Here is a 22187-nt window from a genome sequence, read left to right on the forward strand (position 1 = left end):
CACCTGGCTAATTTTTGTATTTTTAGTAGAGACAGGGTTTCATCATTTTGGCCAGGCTGGTCTCTAACTCCTCACCTTGAGATCCGCCTGCCTCGGCCTCCCAAAGTGCTGGGATTACAGTCATGAGCCACTGTGCCCGGCCTCTTTGGTTTCTTTTACTCACCTACTTGAATACTTGGGTAAACCATTCACCAGTTTAATCCTTTTATTTTAATCCTTTTACATAATAATCTGAACTCTGACAAGTTTCATAAAAGCTTTTTGGCATTAATCTACTTTTAGTGTATTGATAAAAACAAACAAAAACAAACATGATTTTCCTTTACTTTGACAAAGTAATATAATTTTTACCTTATTTGTATGGAATTCCAGAATTAATGTGGACATTGATTTATATGATGTTTGTATTTTTAGTCTTTTTTTTTTTTTTAGACCGGGTCGTCACTCTGTTGCCCAGGCTGGAGTGCACTGGCGCGATCTCGGCTCACTGCAAGCTCCGCCTCCCAGGTTCTTGCCATTCTCCTGCCTCAGCCTCCTGAGTAGCTGGGACTACAGGCACCTACCACCACGCCTGGCTAATTTTTTTGTATTTTTTTAGTAGAGACAGGGTTTCGCCGTTTTAGCCAGGATAGTCTCAATCTCCTGATATCGTGATCTGCCCACCTCGGCCTCCCAAAGTGCTGGGATTACAGGCGTGAGCCACTGTGTCCGGCCTTATTTTTAGGTCTTTAATACAGTGTTTCTGCCTCTCATTTGTAACTACATGCATTATTCTTGAAAATTAGTAAACTCACTGAATTGTTGTGTAATAGTTGTTTAATTATTGCCTGTACAAATGTATATTAAGGTAAAATAAAACTGACAAAATATTTCTAGGGTACAGTTGGATCCGTACTAAGTGGCTTGTCAAGCTAGATACATCCTTAGTGGGTCTGGAGACTTGGTCATGAATATCCTTTGTCCTAACCAGAGTGACTCCATCTTGAATAAAGGCCAGATAAAGCCAAACCTGCTGGGTAACATTCCCAGGGGGTTGAGCACTTTTGGTCACAAGATGTTTATGGTTGAGGGACCGAGTTAATGATGCTAACTAACTAAAGACTGAGAACTTAAGGAAATGTCCTGATATTTCGAGAACAAAAAGCATTCTTAGTTTAAGAATAGGTTTTGCTTTAAATAGTACACTTGTAAATTCTCGCTGAAATCAATAGTAACATAGCATACTTATGTTCTTAAGTAACATAAGAAACAATACTAATAGCCTGTCACAAGTTGATCATAAGCCTTTATAAAAAAGTACACTATTCTCTCATTCTCTCCTTTTTTTTTTTTTTTTTTTTTTTTTTTTTTTTTTTTTTTTTTTTTTGGAGACAGGGTCTTGCTCTGTTACCCAGGCTGGAGTGCAGTGGTGCAATCTTGGCCACACTACAGCCTCGACCTCCTGGGCTCAAGGGCTAAAGCCATCGTCCTGTGTCTGCGCCCAAGTAGCTGGAACTACAGGCATGCACCACCACACCTGGCTATTTTTTTGTATTTTTTGTAGAGGTGGGGTCCTGCTATGTTGCCCAGGCTGGTCTGGAATTTCTTGCCTCAAGGGATCCTCCCACCTTGGCCTCCCAAAGTGCTGGTGTGAGCCACAGCACCTGGCCAAGTATACTGTTCTTAACAACCTGTACAGGCCGGGCGCGGTGGCTCAAGCCTGTAATCCCAGCACTTTGGGAGGCCGAGATGGGCGGATCACAAGTTCAGGAGATCGAGACCATCCTGTCTAACCTGGTGAAACCCCGTCTCTACTAAAAAATACAAAAAACTAGCCGGGCGAGGTGGCAGGCGCCTGTAGTCCCAGCTACTTGGGAGGCTGAGGCAGGAGAATGGCGTGAACCCAAAAGGCGGAGCTTGCAGTGAGCTGAGATCCGGCCACTGCACTCCAGCCTGGGCGACAGAGCGAGACTCCGTCTCAAAAAAAAAAAAAAAAAACAACCTGTACAATCAAGCACTGTTTATAGTATGGCCTTCCTCCTCATGCTTTCTGAAGACGCCCTACTCTGTGACAGAGTAGCTTTCAATAAACTCTTTCTTCTCACTATGGGGCGTTCCTTCTCTTGTTTTCTGAGGACACCCTACTCTGTAATAGGGTAGTCTCTAATAAACTATCTTCACTTCACTATACTCTGCGGCTCACTCTCAATTTTTTCCAGCGTGAGATCTAAGAACCTGCTCCTGGGATCTAGGATGAGACCCCCTTTCTGGTAACATTGCGCCAGGATTGAATTCTCAGTGACTGTAATGCAGCCATGTCCAGGCTTCCATGGACACAGACCGTTCGGTGGTGATTCCCACCCTTCCCTGTTATTGGTGATACTGTACTCTGTGTAAGTTTTTAGAGTTTACAGTGCAATTTCATTCATGTTCCCTTGGTTATCATTATGTTATCCTCAGTTAATCCTCCAAGCTGGTGGATTTATTCTGTCTTCTCCTCTCCTCTTTTTTTTTTTTTTTTTTTTTTTGAGACAGAGTCTCGCTTTGTCGCCCAGGCTGGAGTGCAGTGGCACGATCTCGGCTCACTGCAAGCTCCACCTCCCAGGTTCACACCATTCTCCTGCCTCAGCCTCCTGAGTACCTGGGACTACAGGCGCCCACCACCACTCCCGGCTAATTTTTTTGTATTTTTAGCAGAGACGGGGTTCCACTGTGTTAGCCAGGATGGTCTCGATCTCCTGACCTCGTGATCCGCCTGCCTCGGCCTCCCAAAGTGCTGGGATTACAGGCGTGAGCCACCGTGCCCGGCTCCTCTCCCTTATTATTATTATTTTCTTTAACACAGGATGAAACAGGTTCAGAGAGAGGCAGTGACTGGTCTGAAGTGAGGAACTAAGCAAGTGGTCAAGCCATGCTCTGTGACTTCCAAGTGCATTCTTCATCTTCTTGTTTAATAAAGTCTTGTGGAAGATAGTATGTGAAACAGTGAGTCTCAACAGCAGAAAAGAACGCAATGTTAATTCATGAGTCATGGTTCTGATTAGACTTCCACTGCCAAAGTTAACTGTTTTTTGTTTGTTTGTTTGTTTGTTTTTTGAGGCCGAGTCTCACCCTGTCGCTCAGGCTGGATTGCAGTGGCACAATCTCAGCCCACTGCAACCTCTGCCTCTAGGGTTCAACTTGCCTCAGCCTTCCGAGTAGCTGGGATTACAAGTGTCCGCCACCACACCCAGCTAATTTTTTGTATCTTTAGTAGAGACGGGTTTCACCATGTTGGCCAGGCTGGTCTCGAACTCCTGACCTTGTGATCCGCCCTCCTTGGCCTCCCAAAGTACTGGGATTATAGGCGTGAGCCACCATGCCCGGCCAACGTTAACTGTTTTAAGAAACTTTGCCTTGATTACAGTAACATGCGTTTTTTTGTTTTGTTTTGTTTTTTTTTTTTTTTTTTTTTTTTTGAGACGGAGTCTCGCTCTGTCCCCCAGGCTGGAGTGCAGTGGCGGGATCTCAGCTCACTGCAAGCTCCGCCTCCCGGGTTTACGCCATTCTCCCGCCTCAGCCTCCCGAGTAGCTGGGACTACAGGCGCCTGCCACCTCGCCCGGCTAGTTTTTTGTATTTTTTAGTAGAGACGGGGTTTCACCGTGTTAGCCAGGGTGGTCTCGATCTCCTGACCCCGTGATCCGCCCGTCTCGGCCTCCCAAAGTGCTGGGATTACAGGCTTGAGCCACCGCGCCCGGCCTGCGTTTTGTTTTTTAAAAAATTAGATAGCTGCAAGCCAAGATTTTACAATGACCCATGTATAGTAGAGACATCAGGTTGGTACATTTACAGACTTTTCTTCCCCTTTTTATTTTCAAACTCAGAGAAAAGTTGAAAGACTAGTCCAGTGATCACCAGGAATCCTACCAACTAGATCCAGTAATTTCACAATGCTTTTGAAATATGTAAAGTGAACACAACATCTGTAATTAGCACACTCTATGGTGTAACAAAGCCCTTATTTTGCTGCACCGTCAGGGGCCGATGGGAGTGGAGTTGGGACATGGAGGGGCCTCACTGTGGGACTGGGAAACTCATTTTGCTAGAATCATTGGAATCATGTGATAACAAATGCAGCCATGTGAGGGAAAAGTGAGCTGACCTCAGTGCCATGGGTTCAAAGGTCTTGTTTTGTTCAAACATAGGTCAGGTCTATGTTTTCGTCTCAGGTAAATATGGATCGGAGGGATTTTTGGACACACCTGAGAAAGTGAAAAGGAATTGAATGATTCCAATCTTGTAGGAAGTGGGGGAGCGGAGAGTCACATGTGGGAGAGCAGCTTCGAAGGATGCTGGCTGTTCTAAAGACTTATCTTCCCCACACGACCACTTCTTCTGCCCCCTCCCAGGGCCCCTCTTACATCTCTCTTGACAGAGGCTGCTGAACCTGTTTGGCCTCTCACCTCTGGGGGAAGAACAGAGTGCGAGGACAGGCCCTTCAGGAGCCTGGGGGCCTCAGTGAGTGTTCTCAGCTGGGCACTGTCTCTGCTCTAATTCTTGTTCCATGTGGTCACCTCCCCAAGCATGAAAAGAGCTCAGTTGGTACTTAACTGTTAGGTTAAGCCTTGGATAAGATTTTTGGGCCCTTGCAAAGGCCAATTATACAGGCCTCTGTCAATAAATAATGTTCAGCCAAGCACAGTGGCTCACACCTGTAATCCCAGCACTTTGGGAGGCCAAGGTGTGCAGATCACTTGAGGCCAGGAGTTCAAGACCAGCCTGGCCAACATGGCGAAACCCCATCTCAACCAAAAATACAAAAAATTAGCTGGGTGTGGTGGTGCGTGCCTGTAATCCCAGCTACTCAGGAGGCTGAGAATTGCTTGAAGCCGGGAGGCAGAGGTTACGGTGAGCCGAGATCACACCACTGCCCTCCAGCTTGGGTGACAGAGTGAGACTCATTCTCAAAAATAAATAAATAAGTAGATAAATAAAGTTCAATGTTTGCTGAGTCCTGTTAGCCTGATTATTAGACATTCTTGTCTCTCCTTAGGGGCTGGCATAGTTCCTTGCTCCTGGCACCCTGTTTCTAGCCTTACACCCCAGCTGTAAGCTTTACTTACACATGGCCATGTACACTGTGGCTTCCTAAAACTCCCAGCCCCACACCCGTCAATGTGGCCCTGACAGATATCCATCGACAGATGTCCTCACAATGGAATGTCTTGTTTTTTTCCACCTCACCCAAAAGGTGAGCATCAGAACTCTGCTAGACTCTTTTTTGTAGGCATGGGGCGTCTTGCTCTGTTGCCCAGGCTGACCTCAAACAATCTTCCCACCTTGACCTCTCAAAGTACTGGGAATACAGCATGAGCCCCCGTGCCCAACTCCACCCTTTTAGACTCTCTAAAACCAAAATAGTGATCCCCAAATGCCTTATGGGAAGGCACAGGCAACGTTATACCCCCAAGCATTCGTCTGTGCACTCCTTTCCCCTCTGGGAAATCTCTCTGGAATTCCAGCTGCCATTTCCTTCTGGTGCAGCTCACAAGGAAGCAGAAACCAAGACTCAGATGATGGGCTGCTTTCAGCGGACACTTGGTGTTTGCACACGAAACCACCTCTCCATCCTAGAAAACTAGGTTGATCTGGTAGAGGGGAGGAGGAGAGAGGTTCAGGGCTAACCTGGCCTTCAGGGAAAGGGTCGGGGGACTAGAGACCTCGATGGAAGCGGGCAGTGACAAACATAAGGAACCAGGACCAGGGACCAGAGCGAACCCTCCTCAAGCTGGCCAATGGCAAATAGCCCCCGGACAGTCGCTGGTTCCCTGAGTGGAACGTGGGTGATGTGGACACCTGGTAGGTAATAGGATGAAGTTAGGAGAGGGAAACTGGGTCTCCAACCCAGGTGGAGGTGAGTAACTGGGAAGAGGGCAACCTCTGGGACAAAGGGGTGGAGAACCAGAAGACCAGTGATGGCCATGGAGGCAGTCAAGAGCCATGCCCCAGCGGTGCAGTGGGCAGTTCTCAGTGGGAGAATCTCAAGAGCCCCTGAGAGATGATGAAGGAGCAGTGAGCATGCCGTCTGTCATCCAATGCCAACTTACATCTGAGTTGGCCACATCCGTCCCTGTCCTTCTCCCCTGTCCTTGATCCCTGGAGGATCAGAAATGGCCACCAGCAAGAAGGGAGGAGGAAGGAAGAGGAGAGAAAATAAAGGTGATTGAGAAGTCGGCAAGAGGAGAAACTGCATTAGATGAGTCTGAAGGCGATACTACAATAACCAGATGATGGAGGATCTCAACTGTCCAAGTGTAAAAATGAAGAAATGGCTTTATTTTTCTAATAACTGCTACTGACTGCTTTCCTGCAGGTAGCAAGATCCCTTAGAGACCTCTCAGCTCAAAACCCACTTTGTAATTATTTGATTGGAACAGACTTCCTAAAGCATGAATAAACAAAGGGGCTACTCACTATCTAAGAGTGGCAATGAAACCAGCCTGAAATTCTATCCAAGGGAAAGAGCGAATCCAGTCTGAGTTTAAAGCAACACCTTACTGTGATTACTTTGTTCAGCAAACTGGTTACAATTAATTACTAAGCGAGTAAGAATAAGTTTCCATTTATTTATACATCTTCCTGTATTACTTATTGGCCCATTTCATTAATCAATTTTTTTCTTTTCTTTTTTTTTTTTTTGAGAGGGAGTCTCACTTTGCTGCCCAGGCTAGAGTGCAGTGGCGCGATCTTGGCTCCCTGCAACCTCTGCCACCCAGGTTCAAGCGATTCTCCTGCCTCAGCCTTCCAAGTAGCTAGGATTACAGGTGCCTAACACCATGCCTGGCTAATTTTTGTAGTTTTAGTAGAGATGGGTTTCATCATCTTGGCCTGGCTGATTTTGAACTCCTGACCTCGTGAGCCACCACGCCTGGCCTCATCCATTCTTTTTCTATTAAGGATTTCATAACTCTCTTATCAATTTGCCTGAACATTTTCTATATTAAGGATATTAATTTATCATAGCAGTGACAATATTTTTTCTTGGTTTGTCCAATTTATGAACTCGTGTGATTTTTTTTTTCTTCTTTTTTTTTTTGAGACGGAGTCTTGCTCTGTCACCCAGGCTGGAGTGCCATGGCACGATTTCGGCTCACTGCAGCCTCCACCTCCCGGGTTCAAGTGATTCTCCTGCTTCACCCTCCCGAGTAGCTAGGATTACAGGCACGTGCCACCATGCCAGGCTAATTTTTGTATTTTTAGTAGAGGCGGGTTTTCACCATGTTGGCCAGGCTGGTCTCAAACTCCTCACCTCAGGTGATCCACCCACCTTGGCTTCCCAAAGTGTGGGGATTACGGGCGTGAGCCACCTCATCCAGCCGATTTTCTTTTTCTTTTTAACTTAGGAAGTTCTTCCCCATCCTACCAACAGATCATCACCAAAATGTTAACAATGAGATTATGAAGGAATTTTTTTTTTGTTATAATTTCTGTACTTTACTTTTTTCTTTTTTTTGTTTTGTCGAGACAGGATCTTACTCTGTCACCCAGGCTGGAGTGCAAGGGCACGATCATGGCTTACTACAGCTTCAACCTCCTGGGTGCAAGTGATCCTCCTGCCTCAACCTCCCAATAGCTGGGACTACGGGCACATGCCACCATGCCCAGCTAATTATTTTTTTTGAGACAGAGTTTCACTCTTGTTACCCAGGCTGGAGTGCAATGGCATGAACTTGGCTCACTGCAACCTCCGCCTCCCAGGTTCAAGCGATTGTCCTGCCTCAGCCTCCTGAGTAGCTGGGACTACAGGTGTGCGGCACCATACCTGGCTAATTTTTTGTATTTTTAGTAGAGATGGGGTTTCACCATGTTGGCTAGGCTGGTCTCAAACTCATGACCTCAGGTGATCCACCTGCCTCAGCCTCCCAAAGTGCTGGAATTACAGGCATGAGCCACTGCGCCTGGCCTTGCCTAGCTAATATTTTTTTTTTTTTTTTTTTTTGTAGAGATGGGGTTTCACCATGCTGCTCAGGCTGGTCTCAAACTCCTGGCCTTAAGTGATCCTCCCACCTCAGACTCCCAAAGTGCTGGGATTACAGGCATAAGCCATGCCGCCTGTACTTCACTTTTAATAGTAAACAGTCTTTTATTTCTCTTTCTTTTTGTAAACAGTCTTTTATAACCAGATTTTAAAAAATAGCCACTCTTCACAAGAGCGGCGCGGCTCTCTGCTGGGTGTGCATTACCTGCGTTCTGCTCCATGCTCTCCTTGATGCCATCTAGGAGCTCCTGTGCATCTTCCACATTCTCCTCCTCCTCTTCCTCTTCGACTTCTTCTTCTCCTTCCCCTATATCCTTAGGGGCAACAATCGTCTCCTGCATACCACAGGGATATTCACATTGGATGATGCCCCACATTGATTGGCTACTCACAAATCAGCTGGCAGGTGATCCTGGAAAAAGCTTGGGACCCAAATAGGACATGTACCCTATGACAGCTGTCATGCAAAATTTTGCAGGATGCGCATATCCACAAAGACACATGAGATCCTTGAGGTTTTTCTTAACAGCATATTTAAGAGATTAGTATATTTTTGTGCTAATGCTGGAACTGCTTGAGTCAACATTTTTCTAATGTGTTATTCTAAGGTATTGGGTTGTATCTTCCTTGAAGGAACCACATGTTGTAGAAATCAAGACTTTTAATAATCATTTATGAAAACTACCTCAGTATCAGCCATTTCCAATAAAATGATAAAAAGCAGTTTATAAATAAAGTTTGATAATACCCTGAGAAACATACAACACGAATAAAGCACCTAAAAGTGTTCCAGGCAACAGAGAGAACACAAGCTACACTTTGAACCGCAGCTGGAGGCAGACTACATTTCAAGGGCAACCCATGGAAGCTGCTTCCATCTCAGAGGAAAGCCCTGTAGATTCTGTGTTTTCATAACTGGGGGCAACAACAAAATTCAATGAAAATAACATCTTCTGTTTACTGACATATAAAATCAGTTACTTGTTTATTATAAAACTAAAAAAAGCATTTCTAAAAATGTCAAAATTCCCAATAAAGTAGTTAAAAGCCATTTCAGGCTGGGCGTGGTGGCTCACACTTGTAATCCCAGCACTTTGGGAGGCCAAGGCGGGCGGATCACCTGAGTTCAGGAGTGTTCTAGACCAGCCTGGCCAACATGGTGAAACCCCGTCTCTACTAAAAATACAAAAATTAGTCAGGCGTGGTGGCACATGCCTGTAATCCCAGCCACTTGGGAGGCTGAGGCAGGAGAACCGCTTGAACCCGGGAGGCGGAGGTTGCAGTAAGCCGAGATCGTACCACTGCACTACAGCCTGGGCAATAAAGTGAGACTCCATCCCCCCCCCAGAAAAAAAGCTATTTTACAAGATGGCTCTGAAGGTAAAGAAGGAAGATCCTTTCTTTCCCTAAGCCAAAGCAAAAGCAAAAGCTTTGAAGGCCAAGAAGGCAGTGCTGAAAGGTGTCCACAGCCACAGAGAAAAGAAGATCTGAACGTCATCTACCTTCTGGTGTCCCAGGACACTGCGGCTCCAGGGGCAGCCCCGATATCCTCCGAAGAGTGTCCTCAGGAGAAACCAGCGTGACCACTGTGCCATCATCAACTAACTTCCCCCGGCCTCTGAGTTGGCCACGAAGAAGAGAGGAGACAAACACACACTTGCACTCAATGCGGATGCCAAAGCCAGAAAGCGCCACATCCAACAGGCTGTGAAGAAGCTCCCTGACGCCAGTGTGGCCAAGGTCAACACTCTGCTCAGGCCTGAGGGGGAAGAGAAGCCAGATGTTCCCCTGGCTACTGATTAGGACGCCTCGGATGTTGCCAACAAAATTGGGATCATCTAAACTGCGTCCGGCTGGCTAATTCGAATAATATACATATTTTCACCCTAAGAACAATACAGTAATTAATTAAAATGCCCAGGAAAATAGTTTAAAGTGTTACCAGTTTTGCTATGGCTTCAGAAATAACATCCTTCAGCTGGATGTGATGCAGTTTGTAGTACTTGGCCAATTCTTCAGCAATACTGGATTTTCCCACAGCAGGGGGACCGAGAATGCAGATCTTGACCGGCTGAAAGAGGAGAGAGTAAGGAACATAGGGCAAGCTATGAATGATCTGTAGCTAGACACAGTGGTTTTCTATTTCAGGGGAGTGCTTTTTTTTTTTTTTTTTTTTTTGAGACAGAGTCCAGTTGCTCAGGCTGGAGTGCAGTGGTGTGCATCATCTCGCTTACTGCAACCTCCACCTCCCAGGTTCAAGCGATTCTTGCCTCAGCCTCCTGAGTAGCTGAGACTACATGTGCGCACCACCATGCCTGGCTAATTTTTGTATTTTTTGTAGAGACAGGTTTTCTCCATGTTGGTCAAGCTGGTCGCGAACTCCTGGCCTCACATGATCTACCCACCTCGGCTTCCCAAAGTGCTGGGATTACAGGCATGAGCCACTGTGCCCAGCTGGGAGTGTCTTTTGAAAACAAAGTCTCGGCCAGGCGCGGTGGCTCAAGCCTGTAATCCCAGCACTTTGGGAGGCCGAGACGGGCGGATCACGAGGTCAGGAGATAGAGACCATCCTGGCTAACACAATGAAACCCCGTCTCTACTAAAAAATACAAAAAACTAGCCGGGCGAAGTGGCGGGCGCCTGTAGTCCCAGCTACTCGGGAGGCTGAGGAAGGAAAATGGCGTGAACCCGGGAGGCGGAGCTTGCAGTGAGCTGAGATCCGGCCACTGCACTCCAGCCTGGGCAAGAGAGCCAGACTCCGCCTCAAAAAAAAAAAAAAAAAAGAAAACAAAGTCTCTGGACTCTGCAGGCTAACTGTCACTCTTCTGTGGAGACTCCAGAGCCACGCCTCCACCCCCACCACCACCACGGTGGCTGCCATGTCATCCCTAAAGCATCTGCCCCCTGGTCAGACAGTTCATGTTCTGGTTCATGTCCATTCATTCAGTAGGTATTCAATAGGCACCAACTATGTGGGCTGATCTGGGCCTGGTGGATAGGACCACGTAAGAAGATGTGTCAGGAACAACTCAAATCACTAAAGAGTAAGTGCTCAGGAATTACATGCTGCCAGTTTCACAAGACAGTGCACAGTACAGGGCATTTTGCTACCTTTGTAACAGTAACAAAGCAAAGAATTTCTGGTTCAGTGTGCAAGGGGCCTAATTTACTGCCTGAATACTATTTCTGTACTGAATTTGGTCTTTAATTATTAGTTTTGTTTTGTTTTGTATTGAGATAGGCGCTCCCTCTGTTGCCCAGGCTGGTGTGTAGTGGTGCGATCACAGCTCACTGCAGCCTCAAACTCCTGGGCTCAAACCATCCTCTCAGCTCAGCCTCACAAGTATCTGGGACTACAGATGCACACCACCATGTTCATCTAATTTTTATACTTTCTGTAGAGATGAGATCTCACTGTGTGGCTCAGGCTGGTCCCAAACTCCTGCACTTAAGCAATCCTCCTGCCTCGGCCTCCCAAAGTGTTGGGTTTACAGGTGTGTGCCACTGCACCTGGCTTGGTCTTTAATTATTATTATTATTATTATTATTTTGAGACAGAGTTTCACTCTTATTGCCCAAACTGGAGTGCAATGGCACAATCTCGGCTCACTGCAAGCTCCGCCTCCCGGGTTCAAGCGATTCTCCTGCCTTAGCCTCCTGAGTAGCTGGGATTACAGGTGCACGCCACCACACTCAGCTAATTTTTTGTATTTTTAGTAGAAATGGGGTTTCACCATGTTAACCAGGCTGGTCTTGAACTCCTGACCTCAGGTGATCCACCCACCTCAGCCTCCCAAAGTGCTAGGATTACAGGTGTGAGCCACCATGCTTAGCCAATTATTTTTAGCACAGTTAATTTATTCTAATTTTTAGGCCAGGCATCGTGGCTCATGCCTGTAATCCCAGCAGTTTAGAAGGCTGAGGCAAGAGGATCCCTGGAGCCCAGGAGTTCGAGGCCAGCCTGAGCAATATAGGGAGGTCCCCATCTCTACAAAAAACGAGGCCAGTTTCAGCAATATAGTGAGATCCCCGTCTCTACAAAAAAAAAAAAATTTTTTTTTAATATTGGCTGGGCATAGTCACATGTGCCTGTGGTCCCAGCTACTTGGGGGCCCAGGCTGAGGCAGGAGGAGTGCTTAAGCCCAGGAGGTCTAGGCTGCAGTGAGTCGCAGTCACACCACTGCACTCCAAGCTGGGCAACAGAGCAACACCCTGTCTCAATTTTTAAAAAATTTATTCTAATTTTTAAAAAACATACTCATTAAAAAAAAACACCATTTATCCTGCTGATAAATTTGATTGAATGCTAAAGAAGCCCTGTGGTGTTCCTAATCAGTGAGTAAATATTCATTTCTAACAGAGGTCAAAATATCAGTAACATATAGTTATTTATTTCAAAAAGATCCAAACAGTTGTGAAACTGAGGGCCCGTATTTTGCAAGGTAAATTTTGGAATTGTGCTCATGAAAAGGATTTCCGTTGGTAGAGTGTCCGTATGCTTACAGATTATATAATTTCATCCACCGAGTTGGTTATTATCATTACTACCATTTGACAGGCGAGAAAACCAAGACGGCGAAGGAAGTAGGCAGCACACAGGATGGTTCTGGTGAGGAGTGTGACCCCTTCGGATAGGGATGATGGATGGTTCTGGTGAGGAACGCAGTCCTGTCGGATAGGGATGATGGATGGTTCTGGTGAGGAGCACGGTCCTGTCAGATAGGGATGATGGATGGTTCTGGTGAGGAACGCAGTCCTGTCAGATAGGGATGATGGATGGTTCTGGTGAGGAACGCAGTCCTGTCAGATAGGGATGATGGGTGGTTCTGGTGAGGAGCACGGTCCTGTCGGATAGGGATGATGGATGGTTCTGGTGAGGAACGCAGTCCTGTCGGATAGGGATGATGGATGGTTCTGGTGAGGAACGCAGTCCTGTCGGATAGGGATGATGGATGGTTCTGGAGAGGAGCACGGTCCTGTCAGATAGGGATGATGGATGGTTCTGGTGAGGAGCACGGTCCTGTCAGATAGGGATGATGGGTGGTTCTGGTGAGGAACACGGTCCTGTCAGATAGGGATGATGGATGGTTCTGGTGAGGAGCACGGTCCTGTCAGATAGAGATGATGGATGGTTCTGGTGAGGAGCACGGTCCTGTCAGATAGGGATGATGGATGGTTCTGGGGAGGAACGCAGTCCTGTCAGATAGGGATGATGGATGGTTCTGGTGAGGAACGCAGTCCTGTCAGATAGGGATGATGGATGGTTCTGGTGAGGAGCATGGTCCTGTCGGATAGGGATGATGGGTGGTTCTGGTGAGGAGCATGGTCCTGTCGGATAGGGATGATGGATGGTTCTGGTGAGGAATGTGGTCCTGTCAGATAGGGATGATGGATGGTTCTGGTGAGGAACGCAGTCCTGTCGGATAGGGATGATGGATGGTTCTGGTGAGGAGCACGGTCCTGTCAGATAGGGATGATGGATGGTTCTGGTGAGGAACGCAGTCCTGTCGGATAGGGATGATGGATGGTTCTGGTGAGGAACGCAGTCCTGTCGGATAGGGATGATGGATGGTTCTGGTGAGGAGTGCAGTCCTGTCGGATAGGGATGATGGGTGGTTCTGGTGAGCAGTGTGACCCTGTCAGATAGGCATGATGAATGGTTCTGGTGAGGAGTGCTGTCCCATCGGACAAGGATGATGGATGGTTCTGGTGAGGAGTGTGACCCCTTTGGATAGGGATGATGGATGGTTCTGGCGAGTGCAGTCCTGTCGGATAGGGATGATGGATGGTTCTGGTGAGGAGTGCGGCCCCGTCAGATAGGGAGGATGGATGGTTCTGGTGAGGAGCGTGGTCCCATCGGATAGGGATGATGGATGGTTCTGGCAAGCGCAGTCCTGTCGGATAGGGATGATGGATGTTTCTGGTGAAGAGCACGGTCCCGTCGGATAGGGAGGATGGATGGTTTTGGTGAAGAGCACGGTTCCGTCGGATAGGGAGGATGGATGGTTCTCGTGAGGAGTGCGGCCCCATCGGATAGGGAGTATGGATGGTACTGGTGAGGAGTGAGGCCCCATCGGATAGGGAGGATGGCAGCAGCGGAAGGAGGCAGTTCCGGAGCTGAGTCCTGATGAGCCGGGCTGGGTCCCTGGAGAGGTGCAGTGCATGCACCAAGGCCTGAGATCCGGCTGTCAACTGAGCAAGTTCAGGTGTCTCATTTGTCCATGGACCAAGAGTGGGTCCTTTCTCCTGGCGTAGGCTCACTTTATCCGGGCGTAAAACCAGGATGCCAATCCATTCATTTATTTACAGTGAGAAGTATGACTGCCACTGAATCAAATGACTGCCACTGAATCAAATGACTGCCACTGAATCACACACTCCAAGTCCACATATTTGGTACATTTACTCCCTTCAAGCCGACGGACACTGGGAGCCAAGTCTTCCAGGGCTGCTTGATGAGCTTTGATGAGAACAAGGGAAGTAGGATGAACTGACTGGAGGCAATGGGTCAAGGTGGCTTGATGCATCTGTCTCTGAAGCAGCAATGACTTTTCCTTGCTAAAGGAACTGCAATCACGCAAGTGCATGACTTGAGACTCCATCTTTTGGGGATGTCTCTGGGTGACACCTGTGGGTCTACACTGGCCTCGGTAGTGTTTCCTGTGGCTAACTGCCCCTAGGGACAGACATATTCTATTTAGTTTTTAGATATACTATTCCTTCTATCATGTTCTTGTCCAGTCTTGCTCATCAGGAACCATACGGTCTCTTCAAACTGTCTTGTCATATTTCTACTCTGTGTGTTGTTGTTACAGTTGACCTAGAGAGGACATTAGTCTAACCTCTGAGGTTGGGTTGGTGTATATCTCAGGATAACCTCCCAGTACAGCCACCATGAGGATCTTAGATGCTTAAAGGGATCATTATTTCTTTTGCTAAGTGATACATGTTTTGCTTATTCTTAACTAGACATGTTTTTCTCCCAAGAGAATATGGTTCTAAGGATATGACGGTGACACTATACTTGCTTATGTAGAGCGTTCCCTTCAACAGTGGTAATTATGATTATGATGACACCTGTTACTCACATAGGCCATTTGACAGTTTTCAAAACACTTTCTTGTGTATGACCTACGTTTGTCTTTCGAATGTTTCCCTGGGATCCAGCCAAAGCTCCGCACAGATGCTTCATCGATCTGATTTCAGAGAGCCAAGTGCGGCGGCCCTGCAGTTAGACGTGGACATTCCAGTTACGTCTGCGTCCTACCTAGTTTGAATCTCTGACTAGCTGTGTGACCTTGAAAAAGTTGCTACCTACTCAGGAGGCTGAGGCAGGAGGATCACTTGAACCCTGGAGGCAGAGGTTGAAGTGAGCCGAGATCACGCCACTGTCCTCCAGCGTGGGCTATGGAGCGAGACTCTGTCTCAAAAAAAGAAAAAAAAGAAAGAAAAAGAAAAAGAAAAAGTTGCTGCAGCCAGGCACGGTGGCTCAAACCTGTAATCCCAGCACTATGGGAGGCCAATGCAGGTGGATTGCTTGAGGCCAGGAGTTCAAAACCAGCCTGGTCCACATGGTGAAACCCCATCTCTACTAAAATTACAAAAATTAGCCAGATGTGGTAGTGCACGCCTATAAGCTCAGGTACTACTCAGGAGGCTGAGGCATGAGAATTGCTTCAACCCAGGAGGCAAAGGTTGCTGTGAGCCGAGATCATACTGCAGGACTCCAGCCTGGGCAACAGAGTGAGACTGTCTAAAAAAGAAAAAGAAAAAGAAAAAAAAAAAGTTACTTCATCTCTCTGAGCCTTAGTTTCCTCATCTATACTATGGAGATAAGAATATCTACCTTTCACCATAAAAAATGGTAAGTGTGTGAGTTCACACAGATGTTAATTAGCTCGATTTAGCCATTCCACAGTGTCTACATATTTCAAAACATTATGTTGTACAGGATACATGTATGTAATCTATTTGTCCATTTCAATTAATTAATTTTTTAAAAAGAATATTGACCTTGAAAAGCTGTGATAATTAAAATGACCAGTGAGTCCTCTGACCACTTAGAAAGAGATCGAAGTAGTAATCAGGCTTCTTCTACCTCTCACATGTATACCTAGGACTGAAACAAGCCAGCCAGCAAGGCGCTTGATATTTTTCCCTATTTAATATTCTCCTTTATATGGACAACACCGTGACATCACTGGAGCTTTCTATCATGTGCAATTTGCATACATTATTATCTATGTTAACTTTAAAACTGTTCATGTTTGGTTGACAAGTATTAATTTAACATACACATAAATTTGTTAGACCTGGACAAATTTGTCAAATTTGAAAAACAACTTGAAATTAGAAATGTGAATGTTTGAAAAAGCAAATACTTCCATTGGCATCATCACACTTAGAAGTCTGATTTATTTCTCTTGAATCAGAAGTTTCAATGGGAAACGGTGATAGTTACCATTAATCCTCTGCTTTGCTTGTACTCTTTGAGGATACTGTTGATATTTTCCACAAATCCTGTTTGGGCAACCCACCGGATATTAAAATTTTCCTTCACAAAAAGCGCTTCCATTCTTAAGTTGACCAGTAAGTGGTCGAGACAATCTTGCTAAAAGATAGAGGAAAATTAGAGATTTGTCTTTTTTTGTTTAATTCTGACTGTCATTAACAGACCAAAATCACTACGGTTATTAAAGAAAGACAATATCCATTCACTAAATGTGGAAGTCAATTAATCCAGCACTGAGTATTTACAGAGCACCTGTGTGATACTATGTTACTTCTGAACAGTCTCCATGTCTACTCTGATGGCGGGCCACATTCTGGCTGAAAGACTAGGAAGATACTGGAAATCCAAATTTTCTTTTTAAAATATTTTAATTGCATCTACTTTTTGAATACTGTAGTTTCATGGTTCAAAATCTAGAAGAACAAAAGGTGTAGAGAAAAATATTCCCACCGGGTGGGGTGGCTCACACCTGTAATCCCAGCACTTTGGGAGGCCCAGGTGGGCGGATCATGAGGTCAGGAGGTTGAGGTCATCCTGGCTAACACAGTGAAATCCCGTCTCTACTAAAAAATATGAAAAATTAACCGGGTGTGGTGGCAGGCGCCTGTAGTCCCAGCTACTTGGGAGGCTGAGGCAGGAGAATGGCATGAACCCAGGAGGTGGAAATTGCAGTGAGCCGAGATCGCACCACTGCACTCCAGCCTGGGCGAAGAGCGAGACTCCATCTCAAAAAAAAAAAAAAAAAATTCCCTCTGACCTTTGACCACCAACAACCCAGTTCTGCTCCTCAAGGCAACCCATAGTATCAGTCCTTTCAGAAACATATTCGAGTGCAGTGTTTAAATGCAATTTATTCTTAAAAAGAATTGCATTCTAATGCAAGCTTAAAAAACACACTGCAAAAAACCCTGTTTTTTTGTTGTTGTGATGGAATTGGAATCTCAGCCTGCTGTTTGAATTTTAGAAAGAGGCCAAAGAAAATAATTCCCAGTGTTTGAATGGCATTTTACGTATCAAATAGCTTCCAAATACATTTTGTTTTGTTTCTTTTTTCTTTTTTTTTTTGAGATGGAGTTTCTCATTGCCCAGGCTGGAGTGCAATGGTGCGATCTAGGCTCACCGCAACCTCCGCTTCCTGGGTTCAAGTGATTCTCCTGCCTCAGCCTCCCAAGTAGCTGCGATTACAGGCATGTGTCACCAAGCCCAGCTAATTTTGTATTTTTAGTAGAGACAGGGTTTCACCCTGTTGGTCACGCTGGTCACTGTGCCCAGCCCAAATACATTTTCTGACCACGACCTCTGGGGGTTTTTCAGGAAAGACAGCTGAAGACAAGAGTAAGTTGTCTTAGGGTAGAACATCTGGTGTGGTAGGAGTTGAAGATGGCATTGGAACCTAGGCCTTCTGACTCCAAATCCCTCATGGATCAATGTTATTTAGCCAAAACCTATCTGATATTAAAAAAATAATAATATTATTGAGAAAGATAGTTTAAAAAAAAAAACAAAAAACACCTCATATACTAACCGTTAAGTCCTTGGTTAGGTATGCATTTTCTCTGGGTATTTTCTGGATTTTCCCAGGGCCAGTATTTTTACTGATACACTGTTAGAGGAAAATTGAAATATTATTTGGTTTACCTGGAAGGCTTTACTTTATATAAGACTCAAATGGACCAGGCACAGTTGCTCACGCCTGCAATTCCAACACTTTGGGAGGCCGAGGTGGCGGATCACCTGAGATCAGGAGTTCGAGACCAACCTGGCCAACATGGTAAAACCCCGTCTCCACTAAAAATACAAAAGTTAGCCAGGCGTGGTGGCACGTGCCTGTAGTACCAGCTACTCAGGAGGCTGAGACACGAGAATTGCTTGAACCCAGGAGTCAGAGGTTTCAGTGAGTCGAGATCACACCACGGCACTCCAGCCTGGGTGATAGAGTGAGACTCTGTCTCAAAAACAAACAAATAAACAACCCCAAATGAATGTGAACATAATTGAATTTTTAAAAATAGCATTAGTGCCAGGTAGTGGAGATAACGATGAGCCTGGCCCGGGATCTGCCCTCAAGAGCTCCCAGTGTGAAAAGAAAGACAGAATTGTACACAGATAATGATCATGTGGAGCGTCTGCAGCTCAGCAAAGGGGATTCTGTGCTATAGTCTGAATGTCTGTGTCCCACAAAATTCACATGTTGAGATCTTCACCCTTAAGCTGATGGTGCTAGGAGTTGGGACCTTTAGGAAAGTGGATCATAAGGGTAGAGCCCTCAAGAATGAGATTAGTGTCTTATAAAAGGACCCCAGAGAGTACCTTCGCCCCTCCACCATGTGAGGACACAGGGAGAAGGCGACATCTATGAAGCCGAAAAGCGGGCCCTCGTCAGACACTGAATGGGAGTACGGGTGTGAGCCACCGCGCCCAGTCAATTCCTTTTCTTTTTAATCTTATTTTCTGCACGCTGCTGTGTGTGTGTGTATGTGTGTGTGTGTGTGTATATATATATAAAATAAAACTACATTAATAAATTATAATATATTTATAAATATTAATTTTAATCTATGAATATATCTTAAATAAAAACTAAGTAACCATCTGCCTTTTTTTTTTTCCCACAATTTTTCTGTTTGTTTGTTTTTGAGACAGGGTCTTGCTCTGTTACCCAGGCTGGAGTGCAGTGGCACAATCTCAGCTCACTGCAACCTCTGTCTCCCAGGTTCAAGCAATTCTCCTGCCTCAGCCTCCTGAGTAGCTGGGACTACCGTCATGCATCACCACGCCTGGCTAATTTTTGTATTTTTAGTAGAGAAGGGGTTTTACCATGATGGTCAGGCTGGTCTCGAACTCCTGATCTCAAGGGATCTGCCTGACTCGGCCTCCCAAAGTGGGATTACAGGCATGAGAAGAGACAAGGTCTTGTTCTATTGCCCAGGCTGGAGTAAGGTGGTGCAATTATAGCTCACTGCAGCCTTGAATTCCTGGGTTCAAACAATCCTGGCACCTCAGCCTCTCAAGTAGATGGAACTATAGATGTGCACCACCAAGTCTGGCTAATTTTAAAAATTTTTTGTAGAGAGGGGGTCTCACTATGCCCAGTGCTGGTCTTGGACTCCTGGCCTGAAGTGATTCTTCCACCTGAACTCTTAAAGTGCTGGAATTACAGGTGTGAGCCACTGTGCCTGGCTGAATCTGCCTTGATCTTGCAGTTCCGAGCCTCTGGAACTGTGAACAATAAATGTCTATTGTTTATAAGCTGCTTGGTTTATGGTATTTTGTTGTAGCAGTTCAAACAGACTAAAACAACCTGGGGTGAAGAGAGACACCTGTCCCGTGCAGGAGGTGGGAATGAGGCAGGGAGGGTGCACAGGAAGATAGATGAACTGAATTTTTTTTCTTTTTTTCTTTTTCTTTTTTTTTTTGACAGGGTCTTGCTCTGTCACCCAGGCTAGTGTGCAGTGGTACAATCTTGGCTCACTGCAACCTCTGCCTCCTGGGCTGAAGTGATCCTCCCACCTCAGCCTCCTGAGTATCTGGGGCTGCAGGCACACCACCATGCCTGGCTGATTTCTGTATTATTATTATTATTTTTTTTTGGTAGAGATGGGGTTTCACCATGTTGCTCAGGCTTGAGCTGAATCTTAAAAATGAATAGGGAGCAGCCAGGAGAAGGCTGCATTAGCTGGGCCACATGGTAGCTGCTTTAGCCAGAGCAGCCTGGACTAGAAGAGGAAGCTCTCCCAGATCTAGACTCCTGAAGCTGGGCACAATGGCTCACACCTCTAATCCGAGCACTTTCAGAGGCCGAGGTGGGAGGATCATTTGAGCCCAGGAGTTTGAGGTTGCAGTGAGCTATGATCACCCCACTGCATTCCAGCCTGGGTGACAGAGCAAGACCCTGTCTCTAAAAAATTAAAAACAAACAAACAAACTTAGCCAGGCACTGTGGCTTACCCCTGTAATCCCAGCACTTTGGGAGGCTGAGGCAGGAGGATCACTTGGGCTCAGGAGTTTCAGACCAGACATGGTCTGGTCTCATGGTGAGACCTCATCTTGACAAAAAAAGAAAAAGAATGAAAATTAGCCAGGTATGGTGGTGCACGCCTGTGTTCCCAGCTACTTGAGAAACTGAGGCAGGAGGACCTCTTGAGCCCAGGATGTCAAGGGTGCAGTGAGCTATGATCACACCATGGCACTCCAGCCTGGGCGACAGAGCGAGACTCTGTATCAAAAAACTAAATAAATAAACAAATAAATAATATTAAAAATAGAGCTCCTGGAATTGGCCAGTAGGTTGGTGAACCTGAGCACATCAACACTTTGGGGCAAGTGCCTGTTGGTGGATTTCAGGGCTCTGGTGTGTCAGCTGCGTGTGTGTCTGGGGTGCAGTGATCGCCATCTTCTTAACCTAGCCCTGCAGTGGTCTTTCTTATTTCCCTCTGTGCATGTGACACAGAAAGGATATTTTGGTAGTAACGTTAAAGTATACACTGCAAATGCAGATAATGAGTTTGGGTTTTATGGATATTCTACTGAGGAGTCCCAGTTTTGCTAGCACAACTGATTGTATAACTACACTCCAGTAGGCAAAACTTTTTTTTTTTTTTTTTTTTGAGATGGAGTCTTGCTCAGCCGCCCAGGCTGGAGTTCACTGGCACAATCTTGGCTCACTGCAACTACCGTCTCCCGGGTTCAAGCGATTCTCCCGTCTCAGCCTCTCGAGTAGCTGGGATTATAGGCACCCGCCATTCTGCCTGGCTAATTTTTGTATTTTAGTAGAGATGGGGTTTCATCATGTTGACCAGGCTGGTCTTGAGCTCCTGACCTCAGGTGATTCACCCGCCTTGGACTCCCAAAGTGCTAGGATTACAGGCATGAGCCACCATGCCTGGCCGGCAAAACTATTTATGATATGTCATCAAAGTATGAGGTGAAACCACTGTACCTTGACTATATCTTCCAGGGTATGAACAGACTCATCCACAGCAACCAGGTAGTGAGGCTTCGGCGTGTGATCTATGACGTTTTGTATCACTCTGCAGACCCACAGGTAAAATAATCATCAGAGGGAAAAGGCGAAAGAGATGCAGTAAACTAGAATTCACTGACCACCACCCCCATGACTGGGCGTGGGGTTTGGTGCTTTGATAAGTTATCTCCATTTTCAGTAAGGTCAGGGTTGGGATGGTTATCTGCATTCTCCACATGAGGAAGATGCTAAAGAGTTCGGTGACATTTCTCAGGCTGAGGAGCTATTGCGAAAGTGGAAGAGCTAGCTTTTGACGTCAGATCCATCTGTTTCTGGACCTGTCTTCTTTCTAGCATACTGCCCTGTCTCCCAACAAGGGGACCTGAGCCCAGTAGGACCCCAGTTTATGAAGCCTTCCCCATCTAGTGGCTCATGTGAGCCTCACAACAGTGCTTTAGGGAGATATTTTACAAATAAGACACAGATTTAGACAAGCTGTGGCTCTTTTAAGGAAGTCACGTAGCAACAGTGCCTGAGCCTGCTTTCCTATTCCGAGTTGCCAAGGTTTCCGAGTGCTTGCCTCTGTGCTGAGGGCGGCACAGGTGTGATCCCACTGAATTCTCACAGCCCTAGCAGGTAGGTACTGCTGCTATTCCCATAAGTAACTTTCCCAAATTCACACAGCTAGTGAGAGGAAGAGCAGGAATTGGAACAA

General features: G+C 46.1%; 1 protein-coding gene across 3 annotated transcripts in view; it reads right to left on the reverse strand.

Moving 5' to 3' along the window:
• The window catches only part of LOC105467660 (adenylate kinase 7), a 99824-nt gene that overhangs the window by 26044 nt on the left and 51593 nt on the right, over positions 1–22187 (reverse strand). Inside the window, exons 8-12 of one of the 3 annotated variants that reach the window (XM_071099636.1) lie at positions 21449–21539; positions 18035–18112; positions 16459–16608; positions 9940–10068; positions 8203–8332 (exon numbers count right to left, since the gene is read on the reverse strand). In XM_071099636.1, coding sequence (XP_070955737.1) covers positions 8203–8332; positions 9940–10068; positions 16459–16608; positions 18035–18112; positions 21449–21539 — 578 coding nt within the window. The remainder of the gene's footprint in view (positions 1–8202; positions 8333–9939; positions 10069–16458; positions 16609–18034; positions 18113–21448; positions 21540–22187) is intronic. The other 2 variants (XM_071099637.1, XM_071099638.1) reach the window with 2 other exon arrangements.

Source organism: Macaca nemestrina, chromosome 7, assembly GCF_043159975.1.
Source record: "Macaca nemestrina isolate mMacNem1 chromosome 7, mMacNem.hap1, whole genome shotgun sequence".
Taxonomy (NCBI): domain Eukaryota; kingdom Metazoa; phylum Chordata; class Mammalia; order Primates; family Cercopithecidae; genus Macaca; species Macaca nemestrina.